Source organism: Suillus fuscotomentosus (assembly GCF_016647785.1).
Source record: "Suillus fuscotomentosus strain FC203 chromosome Unknown F5891scaffold_25, whole genome shotgun sequence".
NCBI classification, from domain to species: domain Eukaryota; kingdom Fungi; phylum Basidiomycota; class Agaricomycetes; order Boletales; family Suillaceae; genus Suillus; species Suillus fuscotomentosus.
Genome location: NW_024539537.1, coordinates 374366 through 399198, shown reverse-complemented (window position 1 = coordinate 399198; position 24833 = coordinate 374366). Strand labels below are relative to the sequence as shown.

The following is a 24833-nucleotide window of genomic DNA, read 5'->3' as shown; positions in this document are numbered from 1 at the left end:
TCCTGTCTCCCATCTAGGGATCAGCAGGGGTATGGGAAACCCTTGAGGGTAGAGGTAGGGGTTTGTATCTGAAGACCCTTATACCCCTGGGAATATATCCCCAAATTGATTACCATAGGGGTGATGGATACATATAAAATTTCGAAGTTGTACATTTGCCTTCAAATGGTAATATATATATGTGATTGGAAAAAGTGTTACCCTGGGGTATACCCACGGTATCTATCTCTGGTACCCTTCAAAAACCCACACCCAAAGCCTGAGGGTAAGGGTGTCACCTCAGATACCCTGGGGGTAGTGATGTCTCAGCTCCAAGCTGCATTTTTCAGAAAATGAGCATAACATGCTGAATAAAATTCCTAAATTCATGAAGATATTTATGGACATAGATTGAGCCAAAAGCCGAGAGGCATCTAAGGGGAATTCGTACTGTGATGCATCATTGTCTTGCTATGAAGCAGCTCAGCAAATGGCTCAAAATTCAAGCCATTTGCTGAGCTTCGTCATAGCAAGACAATGATGCATCACAGTACGAATTCCCCTTAGATGCCTCTCGGCTTTTGGCTCAATCTATGTCCATAAATATCTTCATGAATTTAGGAATTTTATTCAGCATGTTATGCTCATTTTCTGAAAAATGCAGCTTGGAGCTGAGACATCACTACCCCAGGGTATACCCATGCTAATCCCGTCTCCCGTCTCCCGTCTCCCGTCTCCCGTCTCCCGTCTCCCGTCTCCCGTCTCCCGTCTCCCGTCTCCCGTCTCCCATCTCCTGTCTCCCGTCTTCCGTCTCCTGTCTCCCGTCTCCCAGTATCCCAGTATCCCATTTTTCCATCCTCCCATCCTCCCATCTCCTGTTCTCCCATTTCCCATTCTCCCTGTTTCCTGTTCCCAATTTTCTGTCCTCCCATTCTCCAGTTTTTGAGTTTCTATTTGAGTTTCTATATTATCAATGTTTCCTTTTGATTTATTTTTTCACAACCTTTTGTCATTCATTTCCTGTCACCACATGTATTTGTTGTTCCATTTTAGTTTTATTATTTACTGTATGTATGTACCCTAAACAATTACAATAGGGAGAATCCTGCGTAGTGTGCTGCTGTAATGGGCAACGGCAGTTCAGTCGGCGCTCGAAAACACGTGACAAAGCCACGCGAGATTCCAAAAACAGGTTTAAGCGAGGTAAGCGAAAGCCATGTGGCTTTAAGCGTATCTACGCAGCGTAAGCGCAAACCACGCGAGCGCGCGAACATTTCCGAAACCTTTCTCCCTTTCTTCTTAAGACGAGCTCACGCCCGTTGTGCCTTCGGCACAAATCAAAGGAGCGCTACGCGCTCCTTCAGGGGAGAAAAATGAGTGTTGTTCCTTCGTCACAGGAAGCCAAGGAGGGCTACGCCCTCCTTTGGCTTCCTGGCCTCAGGCTGCATCCTAATAAATTGTGCATTTTGAATGATTTTGAAATATATTTATGAGCAGCTTTTCAAAAAAACTCAAAGTACAATCTATCACACCACATAAAAGTACATAGTACTACATACAATCAGTCAGTGCTATGTTCTTTGAGCAGGATTTTGACCAATATAAAAATACAAAATATGTAACAGTATCATTGAATGTATTTGTTTTCCCATTTTTCCCTGCTTCCCATCTAGGGATCAGCAGGGGTATGGGAAACCCTTGAGGGTAGGGGTAGGGGTTTGGATCTGAAGACCCCTGTACCCCTGGGAATATACCTCCAAATTGATTACCATAGGAGTGATGGATCAGTATAAAATTTTGAAGTTGTACATGTGCCTTCAAATGGTAATATATGTGATTGGAAAAAATGTTACCATGGGGTATACCCATGCTAATCCCTACTCCCTACTCCCTACTCCCTACTTCCTACTCCTGTCTCCTGTCTCCTGTCTCCTGTCTCCCGTCTCCTGTCTCCTGTCTCCCGTCTCCCGTCTCCCGTCTCCCGTCTCCCGTCTCCCATCTCTGTTCTCTCAGTCTCCCATCTCCTGTCTCCTGTTCTCCCATTTCCCCATTTTCCTGTCATCACATTCTCTGGTTTTTGAGTCTACATTGTCTTTGTCTCCTTTTTTTATTTGAATCTTATCTCCTGTCACCACATTTGTTATCTCCCTGTATGTAATTGTATCATATGTTGTTCCATTTATGTACATATACAGTCACTACTAATAATTGCAGTAGGCAAAACACTCAAATCCTGTTGTCCCCCTGCTCAAACACATTATTTAATGCCATGTACACATACAGTTACCAATGTTGTTGCGCAACATTCCCAATGGGTGACATTGTTTGAGTCGCCGCTCGAAATATACATGAAAACCACGCGAGTTTCCAAATAGAAGTTCAAGCGAGGTAAGCGAAAACCATGTGGCCTTAGGCGAATCTAAGCGTATCTAAGCGTATCTAAGCGTATCTAAACGAAAACCACATGGCGCTACGCGAAAACCACGCGAGCGCGCGAACATTTCCGAAACCTTTCTCCCTTTCTTCTTAAGATACCTTGATCGTTTCTTGTACTCTCACAATTTCCATGCGAATTCTCATGGGCTCGTCTAAGTCCTCCCATTCATGGATATAACAGTCAGTCAGGCCTAAGCTAACATCACAATGTACGAGTCCCACCACAGGGCACCGGAGGTAAAAAAAGACGATAGGCAATATTGGGTCGAGAGTACGGAGAAGGCTGAAGGCGGTGAAAATAAATGAACAAAGACAGTGAATCGTAAATGTCTCAGTTATGTACGTAATCAATTCCCACGACACGTCCATTGACAGAAAAATGAGCATGTTTGCGTCTGACAAAACCCTTCTCCCACTTCGTGGGAGTCGGGGATGACGATCCTATCTGACCGGCTGTGACTTTGCAAGCAAGGTGGTAAGCGCTCAGGAAGACCGGCGCCCGTAGGTTTGAGCGCAACTCCTAAACTATTATCAGAATTTGATTCACGAGTCAACTAGGTCTCCCCACGGCAATCAGACCTCATGCCAATATGCAACATTCCATTCTCGCGATCTTTCCGAACACGAGTTCTGCACGCAGTGATCTAGTGTTCTGATCCGGGTCGTTCTTGCAAAGTTTGCTTCTGGTCTGTGGAATAGTATACTGTGCATAAACGTTATACTAATAATATATAGTCTTATGGGTGCCCTCTTCTGGATGCCAGCTTTCAAAAGCAGCTCTAGTCATTCCCACCACGACGACGGCCATGCCTGTAAACTCCTCCCCTGAAACCGGCTATCAAGCTCCCAATAATTCTATCCTGAGGCTGGCGTTCAAAATCTTGTGCGTTATTGCGGTCTCTCGGGAGTCTCTCGACCATTGGGAAGATACAAAGAAAAAAGAATGGAAGGACCATGTCTCAATAATGGTCAATCGATTTCAGAACACAAATATCACTGTATGTTTGATATGATCCGATGTTTATGGCTAGTGTTCAAAAACTGGACTTCAGGCCGGGCTCGTACTCGCAACTGCTACTCTATTCCTGTCGTCCGTGCCTCCTATCGAGCATTTGATGGCTTATAACTTCTCAATCTCGTACATCTTCGCCATGGTTTCATTCGGTGCCGCATTGCTCAGCGTGATATCCGGATCTGCTGTGCTTGTTATCTATGAAACTAGCACCGCTCACAAAGACATGGAAACCCTCAAAGTGAGTCTGTTTGTCTGGACTGACCCACAATCTGACACACGGCACAGCGCATGCCACGACACCAAGTCATCGCGCTGCTGCTATGGTTGGCATACCCCTCAGTCTGTCTGTCAATCGCTTCTTGCTGTTTGTTTGTGTGTGAGTGAGGCACTAGATGTTGTTTAGATATGCTGACGAGTATGGCGTTTGCTTTGGTCCACAGCTATCTTTATCGCTTGCTTTTGGTCTGGCAATAGTGCTGTCAACACCATCACCACCTTGGCTTGTTTGGCCTTCCTTTCAAACGGAGGCCTTACGCTCTACGTTTTCAGCGTTGTGGGCGAAAAGTAACTTTGTAGCACTCTTGTTGGATTCGCCAGTCTAATTATACTTTACAGGCGGGTCGATGATCAAAAAAACCTCACCCACACAAGTTGCTGACAGGCATCATGCCAGTATAGGTGCATGTCTTCGGCTCTGACAGGGATGACTGGGCATGATAATTGTTATAGACCACTCAGGGTTTGGATGCTTCGGGTTGTACGTATCGGTCCGTGGAGTAGCAGCATCGCTTTCTCGAAGAAATTGCCATGTCTCCTTAACCTAGTATCCATATGCCACACCACCTCCTGATCGCCCATGCGAAACTGTCTACACAGCAAGTACGTTGTAAAATAGATATTCCTCGCAGTGTGCACAGGATAGGACAACGTTGCTGTCCAGCCACTCAATTTCGACAGACAAGGACGCCACAATGATCCTGGGTCAAGATCGCTTTTTTAGGAAGTTTTGGTGGATTCTTATATGAAAGCGGTGATATCGCAGACTTCCAAGTAGCGCTCAAGCGAGATTCTCATTGGTGGATTCGAGCTCAGCGCTCAGCATTCATGTACATTGTCATGTACTCAGCATGGTCACTGATCCTGCAGATCGGTTTCTCGATGCATTCTTGCAAGCATTGCCCCCGAATCTGGAACCACGGACATGTGCAAGTATAAGGGTTGTCCTGTACGTCCATTCAATAACGTCTCAACTCCACAACTTGAACACTCACATTATGAGCTCTACCATTGATGAAACGATGTCTAATGATACTTCAAGTCGCTCAGCCTCTCAAGTCCTGAAAAACTTTGCGCCTCCCACTCATCCTATTCTGAAGTCAGCGTTCAAAATCATGTGCGTTGTTGCAGTCTCTCGGACGTCCCTCGAACACTGGAGAGACACAAATAACGAAGAATGGAAAGAACATGTCTCAGTGATGGTCAATCGCTTCCAGAACTCAAACGTCACTGTGTGTTTGATACGATCTGGTCGTTGTCACTAACATTAAACAATTGGAATTTAGGCTGGGCTGGTACTCGCAACTACTGCTTTGCTCCTGACGACGAGCTCTCCTGTAACTAGCTTGATGGTTCTTGACACTGCAGCCTCCTATGTCTTCGCCATGATTGCATTTAGTGCTGCATTGCTCAGTGTAATATCGGGAGCTGCGGTCGTGGTCATCTATCAAACTAGCACTGTTCATAAAGACATGGAACACCTCAGAGTGAGCTCTCTTTATTTGGGGTGTTGCATGGTTTGACGCTTGCTGCAGGACATGTCACGATGCCAAATTATCTGCCTGTTGTTGTGGTTGGCACACCCCTCAATTTGTCTGGCAGTCGCCGCTTGCTGTTTGTTTGTGTGTAAGTGAGTTAGCAGAAGTGTTCCTGTCGATGATGCATGAGATTTTCTTTGGTGTAGCTCTCTTTATCGCTTGCTTCTGCTCTGGAAATGTCCCGGTCCAAGTCATAACAGCCACAGGTTGTTCGGCCTTCGTTTTCAATGGACTCCTTACGCTCCACGTTTTCAATTGCGTGCCCGAACCGTAAGCGAATCACACCCTTGTTTCGACCTGTCTCAATTCGTTTTGTAGGGATGCCGCACAAACCCTAGACTTAGTACAGACTGGTTACGAGTCTACAAAAACCCGCCGACGACCCGGGTGGAATGCGTTCTGCGTGCATTGAAGATGTATGATGACTTGGTTTGGTGTAGATCAAGGTTTGGATGACACGGCTAGTACGATATGTTAGCTAGTAGACTCGCAATTCGATCGTCTTTTGCCATTGGCATAGTCTCAGTATGCGGGCCCACGTTATGAATCCACTCATACTACTAGACTTAAATGAGCAAAAATTGCAGCCTTTCAACTTACTGTAATCGGAATTTTCAAAATGCAGACCATAGTAGTAATTAATGTCGTGCAAGTTGGTGATTCGTGACACGAGGCTTTGTTTGACCTGGTGTGCGGTCACCTCTGCTCGGATCCTACTCATGTGAGTTGTGGGCGGTATACCGTACAGCTCTCCTTATCGCTTTACGAATATATCCTTATATATGCCATTGAAGATCTTGTCTCGCGGAGTCTTTAAGACGCTCATCTGTGGGCAGGCCACGGTAGGCGCAAGGGATCCCCCGGGGCAAGTCCTTGAGGCTGTTTTGTAGACGCCAGCACTGCCCCTGCCAGCCTGCCACCGATAGCCAAGATTAATATGAGTTAACATGAGCTGAACATGATGGAAGGACAGGATGTTCCCAAAGTCGAGCGCTGCCACTGGTGCCAAGCTCCTACGAACGGAAATGCATATTAGAACTTCCCGTGTATTTGATGGTGCGTTCGGAAGATCCACGATAAATCAACATTCCACATGCATAGTCAATCGATGTTCTCCGCGACTTCGTGTTCTATATCAACCCTGTCACATTTGCCACGACTTTCTATTGATCGTCGGTTGATCGCGAGATTTTGTTCACCCCTGCAGCCGATGAGGTGCGTGGTTACCGACCCTTACTGTGGTACTTTTCATAGGAACTGTTCCGAAAGCCCCTTAATTACGTTTCCAGATGAATGTTTCATCCAGGCCAGGGGACTCACTAGAACGCACACCATGAGCGCTTGAGCATGACTATATCCGCTTGTCCAGCTTCTAGATCCAATCACTTTTACATTTCAAAAAATAATGTCTAAGATAGGCCCCCTCGCGCTTCAGCGGACAAAGAGCAAAAAACGCGCGGTCAGAAACGATCTGTCCTCAACTACACCAAATATCTAAAACCGACCGGGCCCCGAAGCTCTTCAATACCTTTCACATTCTCGTTCCTCTCAATCTGCTCATTCAGATGCTTCAAATAAAGATGCATCCCACCGAACATGGTTGTGGAAACCCCAATTGCCGCGATGCTGACGGCATAGGAATAACGATATGTTGGGCCCCATTTCGACGGCCATGCGTACCTATTAGAGAAGTGCAGTTGTGCATAATCAGCAAGAGCAAGAAATCGACGATAATGTTACAGACGGTCCAACAATATTGCCTATCTGCCCTATTGTGTTAATCAAAGCAATAGCAACGGCTCGCTTCGCAGGTTCTCTGGCGAAAGTGTTGTTGACCCACCCCCAGAGCACCAGATATCCAGCGATGAGCTGAGCCATCAGGAACCTGTGTGTCTCTGAGTACAACAAGTAATGCTTCATGAGTAGGGGCTTAATTACAACGAAATATAGCGCGCAGCTTTGTTCATCGTAAAGATCGATATGATGAATGCAAGGGTACCGAGTGCATTGGAGGCAGCAAAGTATTTGTAACGCCTCTGCTTCTTGTCAGAGTACCTGATTCCCATGAGACGCGATTTCCGATAAAAATGGTTGACGGACCATGTAAGAGCAAATGCCACTATAGTCGCGAACGCCCACGGGGGAGCGCAGAGTAGCAACGTTGTAGTCGTGTCGTATCCCAGTGTTGAGCATAGCGTCGGGAAGTAACCCATAAAAGAATGTGCTATGTACTGGAACATGAACGCAACTGAAAACCACCACACCTTCCAGTCAAATACAGCATCCCACAGTCCTTGTATGGTCGTCTGTTTCCCACTTCCGTCAGCCTTACCATAGCCATCTTCCAGAAGGCGAGAAATGGCAAGTGATCTTTCCTCTGGGGTGAGCCACCTAGTGTTGTGCGGGAAATTAGGGAGTATGAATATCGCGCAAATCGCGATAAAGATGGTGACGCCGCCTTCAATGTAAAACAACCATCTACAAACCATTCAGTTCTAGGAGTGACAGAGGCTATCGTTGCTTGCCTCCATGCAGCTTGACCAAGTTTGCCCTGCATGCCATGAAGTATACCAGATGCAAAAAGCGATCCGAATGCAGAGCTGAATAAAAATCCAGAAAAAAGAAGAGCCGTTCTCATGGCGAGCTCGTCCCGTTTGTACCATCCAGATATAAGAAATAGGTCGCCAGGGAGGAAGGGGGCTTCGACAAAGCCGAGAAAGAACCGTGCGACCAAAACTCCGGTATAACTTGGGTCTGGCTATCAGAGATTAAAATGATGCGAGACTAGAATTTGTACTTCGTTGTGGTCCCTATACAGAATTAGCAGCGATATTCATGAACGATTAGCGTCGACAGACCGGTCAATACTGATATTGCACCCCATGCTATCATACAAGACGGAATGAAGACAGCGGGTCTCTCCAGCCAGTGCAGAAACATGTTCCTAAATTGAATTCACGTTCACCTGTCCCTCGATAAAGTAGACAACTCGCCCTGGCACTTGCATGATAAGGAATCCAACATATAGGATGGACAAGACCGTGGCATATTGTTGCCCCCGCAGGTGCAGGTCTTTCTCAAAACCTTGTAGCCGAGCATTGCTATGGATGTCATGAGATCAATGCAAGTTCGACGATTATCAACGTACCTAACGTTTGATCTGTCGATCTAAGATGCACGGCAAGTATCCGAGTAGAGTTTTGCAAAAACCTCAGACTCACCATGTTCATGGTATACAAAAGCAATATCACGGACATACGCAAATCAATTTTCCTCACCAATTTCCTTTCGATGTTATCACGGCTATGACTCGGACAGGGTACACCAGTGAGCAAGTCGTCGACCACACCGATGGCGCCACCCGTTTGTGTATCATTGAGAACGGGCATTGTTAGGAGGAGGGAGGTAAACGCAACAGCAAGGCTTGCAAACTATCTGCTTCGCGACACGTCACATCAGGGAACCGATCTGAGTCCTTTGGGGTACGTTACGTTGTTCGCGAGCCTTGACGTCGTAATACTTATGTGATTTTAGCTACGAAAATAAATTGTCATGTGATGGTATATAAGACGATATAACTTCCTCACCAGTCCTCTGACATCAGTGAATCCACCGGTTCTAGGTATTGTAGCCTCATGCTAGGTCACATCTGCCAGGATTATTGATTCATAACACTGGCAGCACCGTCAATTGTCCATGACTAATTGTTTACGCTGGAGGATGGACTCGGGAGCCCGGAGAGGGATGTCAATTGACGTTGCAGCGAAAAGCTAGGTATCATTCGGCAGACGGGCTAGGGTCAGAGGATATACAATCTAGAATGTGCATGGTAGACTGTAAGTCTATAAATATTTCATGGATATAAACACACCCTAAAAATGTAGCCATGTACATGTACAGCTTGGAAGACTTTTCGAAGAGTACGGCTGCTGTCACTGCAGTACTTGACATAATTCTGCACCATGTGCACCGCCACGAAGTACAGTTTCCTGGTACGGTCACGTCGTGACATTGCGCTTACACTCTCCTGAGTCCTCGCTCAACATTATTCTTGGCATTCGAGATACTGAAGCATGCACGCATGAACTTTCAGTATCACTGCTTTTTGGCGTAATGGGTGAGCGGACGACAGTCTTGACTACTTCAGTTTCACAACTGTCTCGATCCAAATATGCCGTGAACTCTTGTATCTCCCGCTCCATTGATAGAAAATGTATGTGGCATACTGGGCGTTACCAAAATGATATGAAATACAGAACGAAGATGCGTAACGAAATTCACAAACCAGAGACAATCATGTCATTATCGATACAGAGTGACCCACCACCTGAGGTGTCATCTCAAACAAGTCCTCAATCTCTTCCAAGCTCTTCCCTTTAGTCTCCGGCATCAAGAAATGGCAGACGACCGCGGTGAACAGCGCCGCTGATCCAAAGAGGAAATATGGACCGCTTGGAGAAGCCCGTAGAAAAAGCGGCGTAGTAAGCGCAACAGTGAAATTCACGAGCCAATTGCTGAGCTGATAGACGTCAGATATCATGTGCGGGCAAGCGAGAAGAGTACGTAACCTACCTGCTGGACAGCACATGCTTTTGCGCGAAGCCGTGTGGGTATTATCTCGCATGCGTATATCTTAATAACCTGGAGGAGTTAACTCGCGCGTGGTGAATGACTTTGAATCAGCCTACCACAGCCCATGAGCATGAGAAACTCGCCTGGGGTACAGCTCATTTAGTACTTTATGGGTGGTTTGAGATGCGCGATACATACCACAAACATGTATATGAGTATGATGACGGCCCATTGCGGTCCTTTGCCAGTCAAGTACACCTGTCCATCGGCTTTTCCGCCATAGATCGCATACAAGGTACCGATGGCCATGAAGCAAGTAGCAATAGAAACACCGCCACCGATCAGAGGAAATCTTCGCCCCCACTTGTCGACCCACAGTTGAGCAGGTATCGTAAATATCAAATTGATTATTCCGGAAACACCAGACGCAAGGAATGCTGCTCGATTTGATGTAAAACCAGCTTGAGTGAACAGGATCGGAGCGTAATAAAGGACCGCATCGATCTACAGACAGGGGTGTCAATCGAGACTCCTCGGGCCTCATCGTCTGTCGTACAGGACAACACATACCCCACACAACATTTGGGAAGACATCAGAAACACACCGAGAATGCTCCGTCTGATATAACGCTTTTGGAATATCTCACGATAAGAAGCATCTTCCTGGCTCTGCTCCTCGAGACTACCTTTTATAAGACACAGCTCGTCTTCTACAAGCTCGCTGCTAGCACGGAGCTTCTGGAGAACTGCACGAGCTTCATCTATCCTCCCCCTCTGGATGAGCCACCGCGGAGAATACGGCATGAAAGCCATCCCAGAGACAAAAACTGCAGCCATACTCGCTTCCAAAATAAACGGTGTCCTCCAAGCCAACTCACCCCCAATTCTCGAAGAGGCATACGCAACAAAATACCCCAAAGCGATCCCGACAGTGATAAGCAACTGTAGCACCGCCGCAACCGTTCCTCTGATCTCTCCTGGAGAAATCTCGCAGAGGTAAATGGTAACGACGGAGATACTCTGACCCTGTCCAATTCCCGTTATCAGCCGTGCGCATACGAGAACAGGGAAAGTTTTCGCAGAGGCGGAGATGATCGTTCCTAGGAGGACTATGATGCCTCCTGTTAGGATCCCATACTTGCGAGATAGCAAGTCAGCTGTATAACCGCTACATAGCGAAGACAAGGAAGCGGAGAGAAGGATACACGCGACATAAATCCCGAGGACGCCTGAGGAGAGATGGACCGATAGAGCTGGAGAACTGTTCCATCTGGGTAATAGGACCAATTGAACCTGAAAGAGATGACCATCATGATTGATTAGAGATGCGCGTCAACCCAGGTCCGAAATAAAACTGCATACCGGTATCCAACCCCCACAGCATCCCGGCCAAGGATGTATGAAGGGCAATCAAGTATATTCTGGTAGTTGCAGGTACCATTGCTAAGATGGGGGTCTTGCTGACAGCGCAAGCCTGCGGCTGTCTACCATAGTCAGTAGCAGAGCGGCGCCCGTACGTACAATCAGACGTAACCGGGCTGCAGGCAGAAGACTCCGACGGCCTATCTTCTACTAAGGAAGAAACGCATCGTGATCATAACACGGGTTACTTTTGGTCATGGCCATGACCGAGATGAATAAACTTAATATACGGCGGCGCACGATATGTCATGGGACGGGTTATAGCCACACATAGCTGAGGCGAATACAACACGGCGCCGCGCGATCGATAGGCAAATATTCCCTTGGCGAGACATGTGCACGGGTTCTCGGAGCAAGGAACGAATTGGCACTAGTCCTGAAAATTAGGTTCGAGTGACTAATTACGTCTGAATTTTGAATTTCATATTTGGCCATCTACGCTCACATAAGCTCAACAGAATTATCATGACATGTGATTCAAATCTGCACTACAACAAACGAAACACAAAGTATGTATGATAGTATCATGGAGAGCAGTCAAACAGTCAGTACCAAAAAAAACATGCGCAAGAAAAATCTCATGAGCCTAACAGCATTCGTAATATTCATCATCACTAGGGAAAAGAAACGGAGTAAAAGGAACGGTGGTGTGCATCGCGTTGGAGTATGTTTTCATGTTTTTATTTGCATGCGAATAGGGCAGTCCTCAGGACAACCCTCGGAGACAAGAATCAACCATCAAAGACCCCCCTGCGGTGCAGGCACACCCTTCCGACCCAGAATATCCAGAATCTCAGAAATAGTCCGCGCCGCATCCATTGTCTGAGGTCCACCAGGGAGAATCGTCAATCGCTGCTTGGTAGTATTCAGCGTAGCCTTCACATTCGGGACTACCCGCGCAACGTATGGTGCGATCAGAGGTTCCTGAAGTCCACAAAAAACGTCAGTACCTCAGCCACACAATCCACGGGGGACATACATTAATGTTCAAAACAGTAGCAGTGCGTTGCATCCACCACAAAGAAGACTTGAAAGCTTCATCCACAGGAGGCGTCTCCGCAATTATGGTAGCCAGCTAATCAAAAAAAAAATATCAAAACCAATCAACAAAGAATTTTCGAGGGATACGCACCCGATGCAAAATAGACAAAATAACAGCCATAGACAACGGCCCCTTCCTGTCCATAGGCATCACAACCTCCGGGCTCGACCTCGCAAGGAGCTCCCTAAGCTGCTTCGGATCCTGCGTACCCAGAACCGCCATATACGTATCTTCCCATGCATCATGTTGAGCGGGAGGAGATCGCTGGGACAACGGTGGTGGGGGAGGGGGTTGAGGAGGCGCGATGGGGTGAGACGCTTGAGGCGCAGCAATCGTTGAAGGGTACCACGTAGCGTGTGTGTGCATCTGCGATGGCTGTGGTTGTTGGGAGAATGAACCGAGAGACTGAGAGCTGTATACTGGAGCCTGCGTCGTTGCAGGAGGGAGGTTCTGGGAGCGGTGCATGCCTTGACTCATAGAACTCATGTTTGAGACGCTAGGAACGGGAGAACTGCCAGTTGCTATCCGATGATTGGCAGCTGAATTCAACGATAAGAACTTGACTTGGTCGGACAGCATCCTGACAGAATGCTCGAGATCCCTGATTAAGGACTACCCAATTCATTAGAACGATCTCAATCTGGAGAGAAAGACTGCTCACCTCCTGGCTCCGTGCAGCTTCAGTCTGCCATGACATAGAATCCTTCTTTACATTCAAAATCTCCGCCCTCATCTCCCGAAGGATATCCTGGTGCATAGCCGAAGTCTGCTGAGAGTACGTAGGGATGATGTTCTTTGTGACGGCGTCCTTGATGTACCGCTCGATCAGAGGGTTCAAATTCGTCGAGAGGATACTAGCGAAATGGCTCGAGATATCAGGGCGTAAAAGCAGTTTCTCGATCTCATTCGGAAGGCTCTGCACACATCCAACAAAAGTTGAGTCAGGTCAAAAACCGAGAGTAGCACAACGTACGTTCTGGATAAACTCTGTCAACCCCCTCCCAACATGCTCATTAAGAGCAGCCCGAACTTCCGTCCTCGTGATGTGCTCCAGCGCAGGTAAGACTGAGTTCTGGACTTCAGCTTTAACAGCCATCTCAACAACCCTCGTCGTGTTTCTTGTAAGCTCCGTCGATATTAGCTTCAGAATCTTCTCCTGTCGATTGAAATCCTCAGCCTGCTCTTGAACGCGCGCTTCTTCCATCCGTTGGTCTGGGAACCAAAACCAGGATCAACAGCAAAACACCGCAAAAGACACATCAGCCACTTACGTTGTTTATCCATCTCCTTCCCAATTAACCGTCCAATACGCGTATGCAAGCTCTCCTCGCTCTTTTTGATCTCCTTGGTGACGACTAGTGCAATCCCATTGTCAGCACCAGCGCCCGCATCGCCCTTGAAGCTCGTTAATTTCTCAGTCTCTTTCAAGTTCAGATTCGCAGCTTCGCGATCCCTAAACGCTACATTCTTCCCTCGGATGTTCTTTCCCTTGCCTTCATGTGTACGGACTTCGTCGCGCGCGATATCACCCTCAAGTTCTTCAGAAGGAGGAGTTCGAAGTGTACGAGGTGGGAGAATGCTTCCAGACCCGGATCCAGAGGACTGTATGGCTGGCACGGGAGCAGGCCCAGGCCCACCGATGTTCACAGGCGCAGGAGGCATCTGACGCCCTGTACCCTTTACTTCTGCGGGGGCCGCAGGCATATAAGGTGGGAACTTTCCAGGGGCGTTCAAAACAGCCGTATCATACCACTCTTTCCTGATCAGCACCTGATCAACACCGGTAGAATGCACAGAGAACGCGACGAGCGCGAGGTCTCCCGGGGGGAGCTTAGCAGCGACGCATGCAGCGTGCGCTTCATCACCTGTAGGGTCTGCGTCTGCTGAGAGTATCACAAAGTGGATGGTCGGTTTCGGCCCGGAGAACTCGACGACTTGCTCGAAGAACCCGCCACGGACGAGTTCGCCCGAAGGCGAAGCGCTGACATCGAACCCGATGCGCAGGGAGATGAGACTGTCGCGCCGGTTGTTGGCAACCCAGAGCGTCTGGATTCGGGAGTCGTAGTTGACGTGTCCGAACATGTCGGGGTCTTCTTTGTTTCCGTTGACGAATTTAAATGTGGAGAGGACGTTCTTGGTGATGACAGAGAGGAGCTGGAACACCGTGCCGTTCTTCCTCCCTATGACAATGCCGTCGTCGATGAATGTCAAAGATGAGGGGACGTCGTCGCCGCGAACGCGGTGCGTCCAGAAAGGCATCTTGTCATGGACGTTCCACAGAGTAAGAGTGGAGTCCTCGGAAATAGTAGCCAGTGCAAAATGAGGAACATCGAAATCAAACGCGACCAAGCGCTGTTACGAAGGATAAGAACACACCAAAAAGTGAAGCGATGGACTGACCGATGGTACAGAAAATACTTGAGAAATACGGTTCAATTCAACTTGTGGCAAAGGCTCTCCTCTAAAAGTACGCGCAGCGTCTGCTAGATCAAGTAAATACATTTTGGTCTCCGAAGCCACTGCCAGAGTGTCGGGTTGCTTGGGATGCCATTTTACGGAGTGAAGAGGGTCAGCGTCAGCGCTGGGGACGATGCACAACAAGAGTCGCCCGCTGCAAATATTATTAGACCAGGAATATGTTGGGCACCGAGACACTCACGGTACATCATCAGTGATAACCTCAGGCAGTTCCCACACGACAAATCCGCCATCGGAAGTGACACCTGCGAGCCTGTTACCATACACAGCCATATCAATGACCGAGGTGGAAGGTGCAAAGACTGTCGGCAGCTGAAGCAGAGTGCGATCACCACTCGACCGCGAGATAACACGAACACGACCCTTGGTCATGGCATACGCAATCCAATGGGTAGCGCCGATGGTCGTACCAGGTAAGAATACAGAGTCCTGTTTGACCAGAGCAATTGCAGTAGATTTGACGGCATCCCTAGGAGCCTGCACATCGTCCAGCGGCTGTGATACATCGAATACGATAGTTTGAGGTTGCAAGCTAGAAAAGGAATCAGTGAAGGCACATGTTGAAAATGTGAAAAGCTTGCCTCGGACTCGTCTGTGGCTTTCCTTTAGCGGTACCTTTGGCTCTGGATTCGTTCTTCCAGGTGTTGCGAGGACCGGGTGATCCATCCTTGTCTCGCCTCGCAGGTGGAGTGGGAGCCTGACCAAGAGGTGACTCGACAGGGCGTGGCTGTGGACGCGGCTGCTGTGGGGCAGGCTTCGGAGGAGAGCCCCTAGGGGGCGACACACGGCCAGGTTTGGGAGGAAGAGGAGGGGGCGGGGGCATGGTACGAGGTTGGAGGGGTTGCTGCTGAGGGGTCGGCTGTGATTCAACCTGGGAATACTCGTCTGTAGTGCTATAAGGGTCATAGGCAGGGGATGGAGGCTGTGCAGGGGGGTAGGACTGCTGGGACCTAGTCAACTGGTCCATTAGGTTCTCGACAGACTTGCGCTTTGGGTCATTGAGAGAGCCCAGGGAAGCGGATGTCCAGGAGTCCTCGTTTGTGCTGGATGCACTTGCGGGACCTGCGATAACAGGTTTCTTCTTTACGGTTGAGGTGGAGTCAAGAGCATCGAAAGGAGAAACAAATTCAAACATGGACTTGCGGGGAGAGGGTGTGAGCTGCTGGGGCTGTTGAGGCTGGGGGATGGGTGGTTTTGTATCCCTTGGCTGCTCTTGCTGAATGTAAGGGCCCTCATTAAGATGATAGGTGTCTCCGATAGAAGACTGGGCCATGGACGACTGTCCCATAGAGGACTGAAACTGGGGACTAGCGGCAGGGGGTAACGTCGACATTGGTTGTGGAGCAGGCTCTGAAAAATTTGAGCGGGAGGCGGTACTGTCATAAAGATCAGCATAAAATGTATCAAGGAAATCCCAAGAGGTCATGGTAGAAGAAATGGGAGGCGGAATGAAAAGAAATGGAATAAAAGGATTTTTAAAAGAGCCTCGTGTATGAAGTGAGGCAAGAATGAAAGTTGACTGACCCCATGAGCTGTTCTAGGAGGATCTTTCCTTGAGTTTCACTGTTATTTGAGGGTGATTGACCTGATCTTATAGAAGAAGCAGGAGGAGACTGTTGAAGTGGTCTGATAGCAGGTATTGAAGTTGCGGCAGGATATAACAGGGAAAGGAGAGCGCTCTGTCTATCAGCTGGAGATGTAGAGACAGCTGGAGCTGAAGTATCATCCATGCTTGGAGTAGCAGGGGCTGAATTTCCGTGAGATGTGGCAGATTGAAACAATGAATCAAGATAAGTTGGAGGAGGAGGAGGAGGAGTTGCGCTTCCTCTTGAGAAAAGCTTGTCATGAAGATTGGACTGTTCCATTATCAACCCAGCTAGAAGAGAATCGTTCGTTGAACAAAAAACTAACTCAGTCGGCCTCGTTGAACACACGAGGCGCGTTATCCAAATAAACACCAACTGAGCAACTCCGTAAGTAATAATGCAATGTATAGCCTCCTCTCGTATCATTCCCCGCAGGACCAATAAAAATATACTTCATCTGATGGTCCAATGGGTGATGTTAGATTTAGTGAATATTTACTACACGAGGAGCAATCTGAATGAAAATGAAGCCTCGTCTACAGGAGGACATATGTATCTAAGTGACTTAATACCAGTTCCCTAACCGTGGGAAAGCTGCGCGGGCCTCAAACACCTCTAAACCCTTGGCTTCAACCTCAACATCACCCTAATCCAAAATGCCCTCCAAAGGATGGTTCAACCTCGAATCTGCGGGTGGCATGATCCCCGAGACTCAGTTTTTCGAGGGCGACTCTGCCTTCAAGTTCCTTGGCTTAACTCGTACACAAAGATTATACGGCTTTGTTGGCTGGTGCATGCTCTAATTTTCCATTTACCATCCGTAGCTGAACCTTTCCCAGTCTCATCATAGGGTTCGCCCTTAGTTTACTAGGCAGCATATTGCTTTTCTTGGGTCAGCTCGGTAGTTTTGCAGGTCCGTTTCACTCATTCTTCATCCAAGTACCACTATGACAGCCTCTTTCAAAAGTTTTGTACACCATTGGTATCATGGTGTCCCTCGTGGGCACCGGTTTCGTCATTGGAGTCAGTCCCCCCCCCCTTATTGTATAATTGACACTGACATCTCCTAGTTTGCCTCCCAATTTAAGCTTGTACGTTCCATGTCTTCTACCTAGCACAACTCAAATACTTTCCCCATAGATGTTTAAACCGGTACGAATTATCGCCACAATCGTATTTCTCGGCTCAGTGGGCCTCGTCTTCGTCGGTGCCTTCGTACTTAGGAACGAGGTTCGTCCTCCCTTTCCTGTACCTAGACTACGCTAATCCTTATCTCCAGGTACTATGCATCAGTAAGCCCTAGAACTCTGGAACTTGCCGACCCACGTAACGTTTTGATCTCATCAGTTTTTGTCGTCATCGAATACCTTGCCTACACCTGGTATAACCTATCATACATTCCATACGCCCGATCAGCAGTGCTCAAACTCGTCGGAATGAGTTAATTATATGTATGTTTACGAGACCATCATTAATCATGCCTCATGGACTCCCACTGCTTTGCAATGTTATATCAATACACCTGTTGAGTTTGTTCCCTGCCAGATAATCAATAAACACTTTGCTGTTCTTACTACCCGCACTAAAGCCTTGCTCTAACCCTATTCCTCAGTCGACTCAAACTATAGAAACGTGCTTCCTCACCCCCTAAAGTTGTTCTTCAGCTCACGCAACTTGTTCATAACTGCACCAGGTCCCTCTGCACCAGTAGCCTGCCTGTACAAAAATCAGCATCATGGCTATGACCAACAAACACTGCATACATTATCGCAACTTTATCCAAACGCATGAACACATTCCACTCCTTCTCATCACCGATTGTCGACAGACCGGTGGTAACCTTGTTCTCCTGTGCGAGCTTGAAAAGCCGGCCAATGGCCGGGTTCTCGGGCTCAATAGTCTTCGCGAACGCAACATTGCCAGCTGTATATTCGTGACCGTTGTATACGACCGTGTCGTCTGGAAGCGCTGCTAGTTTCGAAAGGGAGGCGTGCATTTGCTCTGCCGTCCCTTCGAAGAAACGACCGCACCCGCCTGGGGTGGTGTCAAGAATGTGACGAGTTAGGGGACTACTAGCGCATACATACCTAAGAAAAGAGTATCACCAGTGAACACACCGCCGGACTGAGACTTGATGGATGTGTCCGTTGCATGGAAGCAAATAGAATCCTTGGTATGGCATGGGGTTGCCAAGCACCTGTTGTCGACATTTAGCTATGAAAGGAATTGGGCGAAGTTTACTGGGCCCACCGAACATGTATATTATCACCGACAGTGAACTCGCCACCATCCTCGACGAGGTGTGTTTTAGCAGGCACATCAAAACCTCCATAAACGGGGATACTAGGATACGTGGAAACCTTGCGTGGAACGAGGGTAAACCATCAATCGTACATATTGGGCACGTTACGCACCAGTGTCTAGTATAAACCGTTAGTGGCCAGTACATCAGTGATGTCAAGAATAAACATGCCTTGTTTCCACCACTATGATCTTGATGGTGATGTGTAGTGATGCCAGCGACGATGCTGACGCCTTCTTTATCCGCTACAGCCTGTACCTTTTCTACGTCTAATACATCCACCACCGCCGCCTTCCTTGTTGGCTCGTCGATGAGGAGATATGCATAATTATCTGCGCTGACGAGAACAGGTACAACTCTCATCTTGAATGCTTTGACGGTAGACGCAAAAGCCCGGATACCGATAGGTGTCCGGCTACTAGTACATATAGTACTACAGCTACGGAAAGCGATGGAAAGCATATGTCAGCTCACCGCAAATCTGATGCTGATCTCACTTGCGGAGCTCCAACGGGTTGACCTCGCTTATTCTTAGCTTGGGTACTGGAGCGTTTGTAACAGAGGCGAAGCTGATCACGCGTGCCGGCCACCTCGCATCTGAACCTGGTACAGCCTCAGATAAACGTCTGATGTGATGAGTTGGCCCACTCTCACATGTCAAAGCGGGTTGTTTTTACTCCCCCCTTGAGCGCCTTTTTTTTCTTTTTTGTCTCTTGCTTCTTTTTTTTTGATTGCCCTGGTGCTACTCGTTTCTTCCTCCCACCAGTCTACTGAGGTTCGTACTGAGCATCTTGACTTTGGATGCAGGGCAGTACTTGTATTCGTGCTGGTCTATGTTGATTGTGAGTGTTCGCTTGGTGTCTTTGAATGGGTGTTTAATATATGTTTTAACAGTGTATTCGTGCATAACAACTCGCGCGCTATTAACTTCTCGTCGTCGACTCTGCAGTGAAAGATGGGCAGACCAAACCAAACCAGGTCAGGCGCTTTCCCTCCGACTGCCAGCACTAGTACTCCCGCCTCTTCTCCATCACCCACTACCACCGGATCCTCTACTACACCCGACACCGTTGGGTCCTCTTCTGCATCTGACGCCGGTGGGACCTCTTCAGACTCTTCCCCACCCGACACCGGTGGGGCCTCTTCTATAACCGCAATTTCTTCTACAACCAACATCCCCGGGACCTCTCCTATAATATCAACTTCCACAACCCCCACAGCCGTGGTGACATCACCCCAATCTTCCGCTGAACAAAATACATCATCATTATCATCATCATCAGCTGCGGCAGCATCAACATCATCGGGAAATACGACCAGCTCGTTAACAATTTCCTCCACAAATGGCAATACCGGCGCCATAGCAGGCGGCGTTATCGGTGGAGTCGTCATCCTAGTATTGCTCGTCCTCGGACTCATCCTCTACCGTCGACGCAGAAAACATGTCGCACCCTCCTCCGAATTCGCAGAAACCATTAAACGCGGAGAGATGCCCGTCCTCCGCCTAGATTCCGGTGTAGAAATCGTTCCTTCATGGGCACGCAATGACGTCCCTCTACCACTACGACAAGACTCGTATTACACGAGTCCTGCCATGTCGAATATGAAACTCCTAGATGGGATGGGGATAGGAGGGTCAGATGAGCAATCTACGCGTTTCAGTTTAGAAAAATCGTTGCAGCCTCTTCGGCGCTCAGGTCAGCAGGGTTCGGATGAATCCATGGCGATGGGCAACACGGCGCGCAGGGTATCCAGTATTGGCAGCTCCCGAGAGTTCTGGTCCCGTGACACAGGAAAGTTCGATACTCGGAAAGACTACAGATCTATATCCCCCCTTCCTACCGACACTAACTACGCGCCCTTGATGCAAAATACGTACCCCATGGAGCCTTCTCGCGCAGTGGAGACCTTGCAGAACGCATATGCTGATCTGTGGGAGCTCTCCGTTGTCCCGCTGACGCGCCCGCTGCCAGATTCCGTTCGTAACGGTGCAGATACACAGCCTTTACCCCCGTTGAGACCTGTACGACCTAGTGTGGACATTGGGATTAGGAGGAAGGTTTAACGTTATTATTATTTTTCATGTATGTTTACTGAACTTTTATTCTGGAGTCGGATGTTTGATATTGGTACATGGTATTCATCCACGAGGATTTATGTACTGTTAATCAACCTTCTAGACTCTCGAGTTATGCGGCGGCTTAAGTGCGTTGTTCTCCCTCCGTGTCGCCAAAGTCCGGTATACACCCATAGGGGATATGCTCATCAACAATTCAAGCTTTGCGGAAGCTTCTTTATGCACTGAATAACAACAACATCGCCTCCAGGAGATACGCAGGAAACTAAGTGCTCGAAGCATGTGCCCCTTCATCTCCTATCGCATGGCCATAGTAAAGCGGCGTCAGATCCAATGTACCCTATACCACATTATGGCCATACGATAGCGATGTTCATGGAGTGAACTTTTCTATTTCGCTAGGTTTGTATCACGTGACTCCTCATCTCCCATCGTAGTCATTGAAGTCAACAGCTAGTAGATGCATATAATTATGACCATGTGATAGGTAAAATCGGCCGAATCCATCTTCTGCCTCGATTCAATCAACGGCAAAAGGGGCTTAACTTGCTGTGACCACGGTTCCTAAAATGGGTTATAGCAAGGTTGTCCTATCCAATTATGCAAAGAAAAGCCCATAGTTGCCAGTTCCACGCTCCAGCATGGCACTGCGGTGCATAGCGAAAGCCGAAAATGGGCTTGAGGATGATACATCATGCATGACATCAGCCCGTGGCGCCGCCGTATCACGGCAACGGTGCCTGCGAAGGTGGCATCCCTATCGACGTACTGTACCTTGCACTATTATTTATGGCTGGACTTGGTGATATGAAGTCCTGCCAGTAGATGTTGGAATGAGCACATGCAAAACAAGCTCGTAGATCAGGAAAAGGAGTGGACTTAACGATATTTGGTTAGCATTTGCATAGTATCATCGGACAATGAATGCTGACCTTGGAAACTAGTGGTGCGCAGGATGTGATGTACACTGACCAGGACGTGGCGCGGGGCCTTCTAGTCATCAGCCTGGATCAAAAAATGAAGTTCACGGCAAATGCACACACCACATCGCAGAGATAGCCCAAAACATCCCCGTTGTCTGCAGGTACTGCGATCCATGAGAAGGTTAATACTAAGCACGAGGTGGATTTCGCATGAGCATGATAGAAATGCAGGCTAGTTATAAGCCGAAAAACAGATCGACTTCAAGTTGCATCTTATCCACCCTTTAGATTGGCTCGCATCAGAATATCCCAGGCTGTTGTCGTGGTCACTTGGCTGCTATTGAGCGCTGAGCAGTGAGCTGGGCGAGGTTGGGACGAGGCTTCAAAACTTCCTCGTCGATGTACTTATGTGAGACTGCAAAAAGTCCATTTCCCACGCCAAGACCAAACCTCGCTTATGTAATCAATCGAAGTTATGATGCGGTGTCCGTAGTAAGTAGGCATTACTTTCGACCATGCTGGACCATTGCTCAATCTCGCACAAAGGTCGGTCTAATAATCATTTTGAAGCAGATGAACCTCACTATCAGTTGCAGGAGGTATTGTATTATGGTCACGCTCCTTTACCCCAGAGGCATCTTACTTGGCTTCTTCTCCTTCGTCTCCCGTAAATTCTCTCATACGTGAAGCCTTGATCGAAGGGCGGACAGCCGAGGAGAAATACGAGAAGGACGGATACGCAGTGAAGTGGACATTCTTTAATGATCTGGAGTTGATTTTTGTGGTACGTTCGCTGTCCATGCTGCCGGAGTAACTCTCGACTGACATTCAGAAATGCAGGTTGCATATCACCGCATTCTTCAACTAACTTATGTGGATGATCTCCTGGCTGCTCTCAAAGCACTGTTTATAAAACTATTCGAGCCATTCCTGGCTACTTTCGTCGCTTCGCTGCATGCAATAAAAAGCGGGAAACTCGTATCAACTGCTGCGCGCGACTCTCCCAAGGCGTGGAACTTTGCAAAAGCATTTGAAGGCTGGGATGGTGTCTTCGAAAAGCTCTTGAAGGGATTTGAAGACAAAGCTGCTCAGGTGCGTGCTTGTTCTCGCACATACATCGTACTTGCTCACACTAAGCCTGCAGGAACGGAAGTCTCGCTATAGGCAAGTGGCTCCAGCTCTGCCCGACTCCAGTCCTCCTTCCGATGACCTCAGTACGGGCGAGTCTTCTATTTAATACATTGCGAATATATACATGAACGGCCTTCAGTTCCCTCCGAATCGTCCATTGCAGTGCAGGATGAGCAACAGATAGCTCGGAATGTACAAGCACTCAAGAATAGACTGCGTGGCCGGGGTGGTCGGAGAGGGGGCCGAGGTGCGACGAGAGTGGACTCGGAAAGTGGCCGGGACAGCATGCCAACTTCAGAGTAAGTGTGCAAATCATTGTAATTCAAACCAATGTTTTATGTCATACAGCTCCGAGTCAACGAGTAAAAGGGCGAAAGGGAAGGCGCAGCGGAAATGGGCTGAATCGGCCCCGTCAGAAACAGAAATGGCCTCTTTGGACTTTAGCATCGACAAGCCTGACTCCGGCACACGTGGTCATTTATCGCACGACCTGCAAGCCCTTGTAGACAAGGCTTCTCTCGGAACTAGGACAAGGGATGGCTTTTATGAGGTGAAAGATTGGGACTTTGGTGGAAAGGACGACGAGGCGAATGGCGCTATCACCCGTGCTTTGAAGAACGAGGCTGCAAAGCAGCCAACAGGCTCATTGGGCGCTCTGAGTTCTTTGTTCTCGCGTTTGACAGGCTCCAAAGTTTTAACCGAACAAGATTTGAAGCCTGTATTGGAGGGGATGAAACAACACCTTATGAAGAAAAATGTCGCCATGGAAATTGCAGACAAGGTCTGCGAAGGTGTCGGAGAGAGTCTCGTGGGGAAGAAAGTGGGAGGATTCCAAAGTATGTCGTGTTTCGTATCTTTAACTATTCTGACGTAGATTCAGCCACCAGCAACGCTGTTCGGACGGCACTGTCCTCTTCGCTCACTCGTATTCTAACGCCCAAGACCTCAACAGACTTATTATTGTCAATCAGGACTAAACTTTCTTCTCCCCTACCTTCCGCTCAACAAAGGATGCCTTATAGCATTACTTTTGTGGGCGTGAACGGCGTAGGAAAGAGCACAAACTTGTCAAAAGTCTGTTTCTGGCTCATCCAGAATGGCATGCGAGTGCTCATTGCAGCCTGTGACACTTTCCGGTAAGAGAGCCTGGTCAGTAATACTAGTTGCACTTATTTTGAACAACCGTGTAGGAGCGGTGCGGTCGAACAGCTTCGCGTACATGTGCGCAATCTTTCTATGCTTGGCGTCAACGGCGCAACGAATAGCAAAGGCCGTGTTGAACTTTATGAGAAAGGGTACGGGAAGGATGCTGCGGGCATCGCTAAAGAAGCCATCGCATATGGTAAGGAATTTCCATATTTCGAAGTGCATTTTTAACTCACGAATCCGTACCCAGCCAAAGATAATGACTTTGATGTGGTCTTAATCGACACAGCTGGGCGCATGCAAGACAACGAGGTATGTAACCCCGTACTATCATTGTCACAATCCTGATGGATCATTTCCGGCTAGCCTCTCATGCGTGCACTTGCCAAGGTATGATACGCCGTGAAAACTTCTTAGAACTCCGCTAATGAACTCCACAGCTTGTCTCCGCAAATAACCCAGACAAAATAATCTTTGTCGGCGAGGCGCTCGTTGGCAACGAGGCCGTCGACCAGCTTACTAAGTTCGACCGCGCCCTTCGCGACTTTTCGTCTGCATCCGGCTCGGGCAAGGGGCGTGGCATCGATGGCATGCTAGTGACCAAATGGGACACAGTGGATGACAAGGTGCGTGGTTTGCTTGCCGCGGCAATGACATCTAACACTCCTGCATAGGTTGGTGCAGCGCTCTCGATGACATATGTGACAGGCCAGCCAATTATTTTTGTCGGATGTGGCCAGGTTGGTTTTTATCTCTCCCACTCACACATAGCCCCCATTCTGACTGCTTTCAAAAGACATATACAGACCTCCGGCAGCTGAGAGTTGCAAACGTTGTACAGGCGATACTAAGCGATTGATATTTTTGATGTAATTTTGCTATCTACTTGCTCTCTATATTGGATCAATGC

At 48.2% G+C, this 24833-nt stretch overlaps 9 protein-coding genes across 9 annotated transcripts; 5 read left to right on the top strand and 4 right to left on the bottom strand.

Annotated features, from left to right (window-relative positions):
• Nucleotides 1-2973: 2973 nt before the first annotated feature.
• Nucleotides 2974-4291, top strand: F5891DRAFT_1032004 (uncharacterized protein). Its single transcript, XM_041361643.1, is given in 8 exon segments — nucleotides 2974-3101; nucleotides 3151-3413; nucleotides 3442-3444; nucleotides 3471-3668; nucleotides 3716-3806; nucleotides 3871-4080; nucleotides 4092-4224; nucleotides 4260-4291. 5 exon segments carry the CDS (start codon nucleotides 3222-3224, stop codon nucleotides 3996-3998), a joined length of 612 nt encoding a protein of 203 aa, XP_041226392.1. The 5' UTR covers nucleotides 2974-3101; nucleotides 3151-3221; the 3' UTR covers nucleotides 3999-4080; nucleotides 4092-4224; nucleotides 4260-4291.
• A 517-nt stretch (nucleotides 4292-4808) lies between these two features.
• Nucleotides 4809-5776, top strand: F5891DRAFT_1032003 (uncharacterized protein; the record flags this gene model as incomplete). The annotated part of the gene is made up of 5 exons (XM_041361642.1): nucleotides 4809-4938; nucleotides 4993-5193; nucleotides 5242-5332; nucleotides 5391-5514; nucleotides 5563-5776. Coding segments are annotated over exons 1-5 (621 nt in total), but the record flags the coding sequence as incomplete, so codon positions are not given.
• Nucleotides 5777-6725: 949 nt separating this feature from the next.
• F5891DRAFT_1128381 (major facilitator superfamily domain-containing protein) lies at nucleotides 6726-8633 on the bottom strand (the record flags this gene model as incomplete). The annotated part of the gene is made up of 9 exons (XM_041364271.1): nucleotides 6726-6924; nucleotides 6989-7129; nucleotides 7183-7299; nucleotides 7345-7722; nucleotides 7770-7998; nucleotides 8103-8188; nucleotides 8238-8345; nucleotides 8393-8412; nucleotides 8466-8633. 9 exons carry the CDS (start codon nucleotides 8631-8633, stop codon nucleotides 6726-6728), a joined length of 1446 nt encoding a protein of 481 aa, XP_041226390.1.
• Nucleotides 8634-9199: 566 nt separating this feature from the next.
• F5891DRAFT_1164061 (general substrate transporter) lies at nucleotides 9200-11694 on the bottom strand. Its single transcript, XM_041365345.1, has 8 exons — nucleotides 11179-11694; nucleotides 11101-11109; nucleotides 10387-11069; nucleotides 10015-10320; nucleotides 9933-9959; nucleotides 9817-9885; nucleotides 9569-9763; nucleotides 9200-9469 (listed from the first exon to the last, which is right to left on the bottom strand). Exons 1-8 carry the CDS (start codon nucleotides 11255-11257, stop codon nucleotides 9383-9385), a joined length of 1455 nt encoding a protein of 484 aa, XP_041226389.1. The 5' UTR covers nucleotides 11258-11694; the 3' UTR covers nucleotides 9200-9382.
• Nucleotide 11695: 1 nt separating this feature from the next.
• F5891DRAFT_1031989 (uncharacterized protein) lies at nucleotides 11696-16792 on the bottom strand. Its single transcript, XM_041361641.1, has 10 exons — nucleotides 16283-16792; nucleotides 15340-16134; nucleotides 14940-15290; nucleotides 14681-14891; nucleotides 13552-14632; nucleotides 13254-13492; nucleotides 12942-13196; nucleotides 12371-12892; nucleotides 12218-12313; nucleotides 11696-12162 (listed from the first exon to the last, which is right to left on the bottom strand). Exons 1-10 carry the CDS (start codon nucleotides 16768-16770, stop codon nucleotides 11977-11979), a joined length of 4224 nt encoding a protein of 1407 aa, XP_041226388.1. The 5' UTR covers nucleotides 16771-16792; the 3' UTR covers nucleotides 11696-11976.
• Nucleotides 16793-16853: 61 nt separating this feature from the next.
• F5891DRAFT_1172954 (SFT2-domain-containing protein) lies at nucleotides 16854-17887 on the top strand. Its single transcript, XM_041365613.1, has 7 exons — nucleotides 16854-17134; nucleotides 17184-17257; nucleotides 17312-17367; nucleotides 17415-17435; nucleotides 17485-17574; nucleotides 17624-17636; nucleotides 17692-17887. The coding sequence occupies exons 1-7, from the start codon at nucleotides 17001-17003 to the stop codon at nucleotides 17787-17789; spliced, it is 486 nt and encodes a 161-aa protein (XP_041226387.1). The 5' UTR covers nucleotides 16854-17000; the 3' UTR covers nucleotides 17790-17887.
• Nucleotides 17888-17984: 97 nt separating this feature from the next.
• On the bottom strand, nucleotides 17985-19009 carry F5891DRAFT_1128377 (beta-lactamase-like protein; the record flags this gene model as incomplete). The annotated part of the gene is made up of 5 exons (XM_041364270.1): nucleotides 17985-18060; nucleotides 18108-18378; nucleotides 18432-18541; nucleotides 18595-18704; nucleotides 18776-19009. The coding sequence occupies 5 exons, from the start codon at nucleotides 19007-19009 to the stop codon at nucleotides 17985-17987; spliced, it is 801 nt and encodes a 266-aa protein (XP_041226386.1).
• A 320-nt stretch (nucleotides 19010-19329) lies between these two features.
• F5891DRAFT_288956 (uncharacterized protein) lies at nucleotides 19330-21074 on the top strand. The gene is made up of 4 exons (XM_041371224.1): nucleotides 19330-19488; nucleotides 19541-20775; nucleotides 20827-20851; nucleotides 20925-21074. The coding sequence occupies exon 2, from the start codon at nucleotides 19602-19604 to the stop codon at nucleotides 20709-20711; it is 1110 nt and encodes a 369-aa protein (XP_041226385.1). The 5' UTR covers nucleotides 19330-19488; nucleotides 19541-19601; the 3' UTR covers nucleotides 20712-20775; nucleotides 20827-20851; nucleotides 20925-21074.
• Nucleotides 21075-22161: 1087 nt separating this feature from the next.
• F5891DRAFT_1188293 (SRP54-type protein) lies at nucleotides 22162-24782 on the top strand (the record flags this gene model as incomplete). Its single annotated transcript, XM_041366976.1, has 13 exons — nucleotides 22162-22192; nucleotides 22243-22430; nucleotides 22487-22738; nucleotides 22791-22860; nucleotides 22917-23076; nucleotides 23126-23613; nucleotides 23658-23913; nucleotides 23968-24119; nucleotides 24174-24235; nucleotides 24290-24313; nucleotides 24364-24549; nucleotides 24598-24663; nucleotides 24720-24782. 13 exons carry the CDS (start codon nucleotides 22162-22164, stop codon nucleotides 24780-24782), a joined length of 1998 nt encoding a protein of 665 aa, XP_041226384.1.
• Between the last annotated feature and the right edge of the window lie 51 nt (nucleotides 24783-24833).

Coding starts and splice junctions, on each gene's coding strand:
- F5891DRAFT_1032004 (XM_041361643.1), top strand. CDS start 3,222: ATGCCTGTAAACTCCTCCCCTGAAACCGGCTATCAAGCTCCCAATAAT. Junction 3,669..3,715: donor AAGACATGGAAACCCTCAAA/GTGAGTCTGTTT, acceptor CACACGGCACAG/CGCATGCCACGACACCAAGT. Junction 3,807..3,870: donor TTCTTGCTGTTTGTTTGTGT/GTGAGTGAGGCA, acceptor TTTGGTCCACAG/CTATCTTTATCGCTTGCTTT.
- F5891DRAFT_1164061 (XM_041365345.1), bottom strand. CDS start 11,257: ATGGTACCTGCAACTACCAGAATATACTTGATTGCCCTTCATACATCC. Junction 10,321..10,386: donor CTTCCCAAATGTTGTGTGGG/GTATGTGTTGTC, acceptor CCCTGTCTGTAG/ATCGATGCGGTCCTTTATTA. Junction 9,886..9,932: donor TCTCATGCTCATGGGCTGTG/GTAGGCTGATTC, acceptor TAACTCCTCCAG/GTTATTAAGATATACGCATG.
- F5891DRAFT_1031989 (XM_041361641.1), bottom strand. CDS start 16,770: ATGATACGAGAGGAGGCTATACATTGCATTATTACTTACGGAGTTGCT. Junction 14,633..14,680: donor AAGTATTTTCTGTACCATCG/GTCAGTCCATCG, acceptor CCTTCGTAACAG/CGCTTGGTCGCGTTTGATTT. Junction 13,197..13,253: donor TGACAGAGTTTATCCAGAAC/GTACGTTGTGCT, acceptor GGATGTGTGCAG/AGCCTTCCGAATGAGATCGA.
- F5891DRAFT_1172954 (XM_041365613.1), top strand. CDS start 17,001: ATGCCCTCCAAAGGATGGTTCAACCTCGAATCTGCGGGTGGCATGATC. Junction 17,135..17,183: donor TTATACGGCTTTGTTGGCTG/GTGCATGCTCTA, acceptor AACCTTTCCCAG/TCTCATCATAGGGTTCGCCC. Junction 17,368..17,414: donor GCACCGGTTTCGTCATTGGA/GTCAGTCCCCCC, acceptor GACATCTCCTAG/TTTGCCTCCCAATTTAAGCT.
- F5891DRAFT_288956 (XM_041371224.1), top strand. CDS start 19,602: ATGGGCAGACCAAACCAAACCAGGTCAGGCGCTTTCCCTCCGACTGCC.